Source organism: Chelonoidis abingdonii, chromosome 15 (assembly GCF_003597395.2).
Source record: "Chelonoidis abingdonii isolate Lonesome George chromosome 15, CheloAbing_2.0, whole genome shotgun sequence".
Lineage (NCBI taxonomy): Eukaryota > Metazoa > Chordata > Testudines > Testudinidae > Chelonoidis > Chelonoidis abingdonii.
The window spans coordinates 45958823-45964822 of record NC_133783.1 but is presented as its reverse complement, the minus strand read 5'-3'; the positions used below and the strand labels follow the sequence as shown (position 1 = coordinate 45964822).

The following is a 6000-nucleotide window of genomic DNA, read 5'->3' as shown; positions in this document are numbered from 1 at the left end:
AAAATGTTTGAGTAAGTCACAATGGGAAAAAATTAATCAGAAACTATTCAATAGAATTGCAGTATTTTACATCTCCATGAATGAGAAGCTACTGAATAGACATACAAAGAAATTTAGGTTCATACACCTGCACATGAAAATATTTTCAAAACTTTTCTTAAAAAAAATCCCACAACATTTTAAAAACACCTTAGGACTCTGGGAGGCAGGAGCAGAGATGAGGTTCATGCTGGTCTGAATATCCATGCCAGTAACAGAAGTTCATAGTATGTGCATGCTGCCAATTCCTATAAATATAAGGAAAGCTAGATTTCTCAAGGTATTATGAAGCCTTTCTCTGCTAGATCGTTGATTCAGTTCCACCTGAGGTTTGTAATAATTGCAAATCATGACAGCCTGCTGGAGTTTGCTAGCTTTCATGAAATCAATTGGAATAACAGTTCAGATCACAGTGGACAAGCATCCACAATACAGAAACCACACTCACAATTAGCATTTGGCTATTCCAATCTCACATACATTGAGATGAACCCTCCTGATCAGATTTAACGCATATTGATATGGCAGAATGGGAAATATTTCACTGTTGCTGTTCCAGAGAGACAGCTCTTAATGTAGCACCATTCTTAAAGCACCAAACTCTTTTTGTTTTAAATGAAAATATACCTTGTTCTTTTATAAATGATAAAAAATATCTTGGGCTTCATTCTCATTTACACTATGGTGCCATTAAACACCACTCCAAAGAGGGAGACTTACTGTAAGGGCCCTTTTACTGCCCGGGTGGTGTTAAAAGAGGCCTTAATGGAAACGAGAATTAGGCCCCTTACCTTACATTGTATCTCACTTCATCCCACACTAACACGGTGTGGTTCCTTGTCCCCATCTTTTGTCGCATGTTGTGCTAAGATAGGTTACTTCAGCACGCCATTTCATAATCAGTGCAGCATCTAGACATTTCACAGCACTCTTCAATATCTTTTGTAATTTAATTTAAATGCGACTGAAGAGAGTAGCAGCTAAACCAAGAATTCCAAAAGGTACTTGAGAAACTCTACACGTACTTTCTCTAACGTCTTTGTAGGCCCTTCGACTTTCATAGTCACCATCTGGCATCTTCTCATTCCCTTTCTTGTTTTTCTCACCTTTCTTGTTGCCATTTTTAGCTGAAGTATGAAAAGAAAAACAAGTTTTACTTTTTTTTCACTGTCAAATGTATTTAACAATGGCTAATAACTACACAATAAATAAAACCGTTTGCTTCTGTATGATGGCATTCCAATCCTTCCAATGCAGCAGATGTTTAGAATATTCTGTTATTCTTTTCCCAGGTATGAGAACTATAGAAATATGGGTGCAAGGAATCAGAAGTGTCCTTTTCTTCGCGGCACTACAAAGGAACCAGATATGCATTTCTTTCTTGCACAAACAGAATTCAGTTTTTAATATCTACACATGTGCCAGTGACAGTTTATTGCTCAATCCTCATCATTTGATCAAACATATAAGGGCCCCACCCAACACCTAGACTCCCCTGGACTTTAATGGAGTTGGATCAGACCTTAAAAGGGGCGAGTTTATTTAATTGGCAGTGATCCAACATCTTCACAGACCACCACCAATATTCTTTCCCAAGGCAAGAATGTTCCCAAAGCTGGTGAGCGCAAAAGCAGCGTTGTTCTGCACTTATATTCTGATTTGTTGCAGTGTCCTCCATATACAACCCTTCTCCTCTCCACACAGTTTATTCCTGCCAGGAGCATGAATTGTATGTTTGGTTGGGTTTGATAGAAGTAATTTGTAAATCAAGAGACAGGTTGACTATGATCATCTGCAGAGAACATTCAACAATCCTATCCCAACAGAAAAGAAGCCTGAAAACACTGTACAAATCTTTATGGCATGTCCCCTCTTAATTGTTTTTAAATATACACCCACTCCGTTAGGCATTTGATATTAGTGCAGTACTCCAGATTGTCCAAGAGTGGTTCTATGGAGAGAATAAAGGGGGAAATTTAGTGCTCTATTTCTCCTCTGGCTTTGTGCCACTACAATGATTAATTCTCTTTCTGTCCATGTGTATCCAAGCTGGCCAAATGCTCCAAAGAGCTCTCCACCTGAATTTTAAAATGAACTCAACGTCAGCCATGCTTGGACTCCTTTTATGTCTACTTTCCATGAACATCCAGAAAGTGGAATGTTAAGCTCTCACATTCACATATTCATACCAGAAATTATACAGATTATATATCAATGGGTTCTGCCTGACACAAAAGGGAGACACTACTCACCAGGGCCTTTGCATGCGAGATTAAAATGAGCCAGATAACTATCTGATGCATCCTTTGTGTACAGGACAGCACATGCACAAGCAGCTTCTCTGTGTGAATGTGATTTAAACTCTGCACTAGACGACAAATCTTTCAGTAGCCTAATTGTCAGAGGTATCGGAGGGGTAGCCGTGTTAGTCTGAATCTGTAAAAAGCAACAAAGAGTCCTGCTCCAATACTTCCGTTAGTCTATAAGGTGCCACAGGACTCTTTGTCACTAATTGTCACAGGGACGACGTGTCAGGCACCACTTGGAGTTTCAGGTGTATGGAAGGTGAAGTCTCAAAATCTTACCTAACATTTCCTGAAATTTTACTGAATGATATCAGCTTTGTGAAATAACTAAAACAGCAATTTTGCAGCCTATGAAGAAATAACAAATTATATAGTAATTTTTACTTTAAATGTCTGGACTGATAAATTGTTAATCAAGGGAAATTTTCCACCATTTCATTGCACTCCAATTTTTGGTTATTTTCTCGGTATCCAGGGAGTTGACTATGTCCATTTCACAAGCAAGAAGGAGCAAATAGTCCAATCAGCCATCAGGAAGTGAGGGGCAAGTGGTGGAATGTATTTAAAGAGTTAGAAGGAGAGGTGTGGGTCCCACAGCTATGTCTGCAGGATTGGAGCCATGAGATATGTTTATGTGGGGCTGGAGTGAGCAATTGGGTGAAGGTGGTTGGGGGTGACTAGAATCAGGGGTTGGCATAGAGGCTGTGGGGGACCAGGAACTGGAGTTCGGTGGGGGGGAATTTTGGGGGAGGTAGAGTGAGATCGAAGGGTTTAGGGGAGGAGATCCTGGCAAATGGAAGAGATCGGGGTAGATGTTCCTGGGTGAGAGCTGAAGGGCTACAGTTGGGTGGATCANAGTTTAGTGTGATCCTTGCCCTTGCTTTTCCTTGCTGAGTTTTCCAATGTCTGGTGGCACTTATCTGGATCCTTTAAGCTGCACCCAGGCTTCTGAGTTATAAGTTGATAAGCAGTTGGCAGGAGGTCAGCGGCTGGAACCCCAGATCTGCAGCTGAGGTGAGTGGAGCTGGGGGCTGGTAGGGCTGAGCAGGGCCTGAAGCCTGGACCCTGTCTGGCAGGGGGCCTGTGGTGGAACTCCAACTGCAAGCAAGGTGAGTGGGGTTGCAGTGGGGACCCTGGCTCGTAAGGGGCCAGCAGCCGGAACCCCAGAGCGGCAGTGGGCTGAGCGGGTCAGCCCACCCATCTCTGGGGTTTTAGGGGTGGGCTGAGCGTCTCCGCCCACCACCGCTCTGGGGTTTCAGCCGCCGGCTCCTGCCAGCTGGGGTCACAGCCCACTGCCAGTCTAGGGTTCCTTCCCCCAGGCCAGCAGCGGGTGATGAGTGGGACCGGCAGTGGGACCCCGGCTGGCAGGAGCCAGCGGTGGAAACCCCAGAGCGGTGGCAGGCTGAACGGCTCAGTCCGCCGCCACTCTGGGGTTTCGGCTGGCGGCTCCTGCCAGCTGGGATCACAGCCCGCGGTTCCTTCCCCCAGGCCAGCAGCGGGTGCTGAGTGGGACCGGCGGTGGGATGCCGGCTGACAAGGGGCTAGCAGCAGAAACCCCAAAGCGGCGCCGGACTGAGTGGCTCAGCCCACCCCGCGCGCCAGGAAAAATCGGCTCGCGTGCCACCTTTGGCATGTGTGCTGTAGGTTGCCGACCCCTGGCAACCTACAGCACACATACAATCTATCTATCCCCATGCACTCCCTCTCTCTCTCTGTGCACACCCTCTACCTATCTATCCCCATACACTTCATCCCCATACACCTAGCTATCATCTATCTATCCCCTTTGTAGCTTATGTTAATTAGAAATTAGGGTTTGGCCTAACTCTTTCCCCAAGCTCCTACTCCAGCCCTAGCTCTTCCTGCCCCCATTCCACCCTTGCCCCGCCTCTTCCCGTCCAGTTCCACCCCCGCCTCCACCTTGCCTCTTCCCACCTCCGCTCTGCCCCAGGCCCCGTCCCCCTTCCCTTAAGCCCCCACCCCGCCTCTTCCCGTCCAGTTCCACTCCCTCCGTCAAGCACGCCCCAGCTGTCCCTCTTCCCCCAGCACTTGCTGCATGCCGCAGAACAGCTGATCACAGCAGGCAGGATGCACTGGGAGGGAGAGAAAGGAGTTGATTGGCGGGGCCACCGGCGGACAGGAGGCACTGAGAGAGGGGAGCTGGCTGCAAGTGGGTACTAAGCATCCACAATTTTTTTTCTGTATGTGTTCCAGTCCTGGTGCACCCATGGAGTAGACGCCTATGTTCTTCACGTTTTATACAAATAACCTAATTCTGCTTATATCTTGCTCCCTCACCATAAATTGCTACCTCTCCCTGAGAGAATCAAAGCTCACATGGCTTCTTGAAGTCCTCCTCCCAAACCTTAGTGTTACACTCATCCAATCAGAGAATAGAAACAATAGCATATGATTTATCTGACCAATCACAACTAAAAAGATCAGGTTGAATTTTGAATCTGGGCTACTGGATATTGCTACCAAACTGTTCAAATTCAATCCATCATGCATGCAAATCCTCTCTTATTCTCTTCCAGAAAGTAGTACATTGAAATAATGAATAAGCTGGACCAAATCATAATCCACCACCAGCATTCCAGAAGCAGATTCAGTCTCATGCTTATCTCTCTCAAGTCTATTAAATGAAATCTTGATGCTTTTAAAAAGACCCTTTTCTCACCTCAGATCAGATTGGATATAGAGCTGTTATCGAAGGTATCATGCTAAAACGGGTTGAGTCCTTTCTGAAGGGACATACCCAATGAGAAGTGATGGAAAACTGCACCTCCACCACTAGACCCCTTGCTTGGGAAGTCCCACAAGGATAAGTTCTCTCTCTGCTCCTTTTCAACATCTACAGTCATCCATTAGGTGAACTGATCAAACAGCATGAACTCAGGAGCCAGCAATATGCCTATGGTACATAGGTTTAACTATTCTTCACCACATACAACCACACCACTACCACCAAGATGAGCTCAGGATGAAGAGCTGTCTGAAACTGAATACAAGCAAAACAGTGGTGATGCTGGTGGGCAGAGGGGATCACTGGGAGGAGTTTACAGCTACAGTGTATTCTTCTTTGGTTGAAGGTACTCATCCAAATTTGGTCAGTTTGGTTCATGATCTAGGAATACTCTTAGATTCTTTACTGATGCTAAGTTCTAACAAAGCAACATCTGTGAGTAATGCTTTCTATCATCTCTTGTTGGCTAGGAAACTGTCCCATCCTGGCAGATGATGGCCTGATCTCAGCTGTTCATGCCTTCACCACTTCTTGGCTGGACTACAGCACTGCAATATACCTGGGCATGAAGCCTTCAGCACTTAGGAAACTCCAACTAGTACAGAACTCTGAAGAGCATCTCCTCAGCAACACAGGCTACCACAAGAACTTCAGGCTTGCTCTCTACTCTTTACGCTGACTTCCCATAGAATTTCAAATCAAGTTCAAGTCTCAGTCCTTATACTTGTCCCTGGCTATCGAGCGTCTTGAACATATCTAAAAAACGACCTGAAACTCTGAGTTGAAGACTGTGATCAACAGCTACACCCCTCTAGAACAAAGGAAAGTAAATGAAGGTAAAGCTTGTCTGTGCAGGAGACAAAACTGTCTTGGGGGCTGATCTGAGACTTTGGAATAAATTCCCCCAGG

At 45.5% G+C, this 6000-nt stretch overlaps 1 protein-coding gene across 1 annotated transcript in view; it reads right to left on the bottom strand.

The window, feature by feature from the left end:
• Positions 1-6000, bottom strand: part of CPXM2 (carboxypeptidase X, M14 family member 2) — a 113099-nt gene that overhangs the window by 101483 nt on the left and 5616 nt on the right. Inside the window, exon 2 of the mRNA XM_032796484.2 lies at positions 1065-1166. Coding sequence (XP_032652375.1) covers positions 1065-1166 — 102 coding nt within the window. The remainder of the gene's footprint in view (positions 1-1064; positions 1167-6000) is intronic.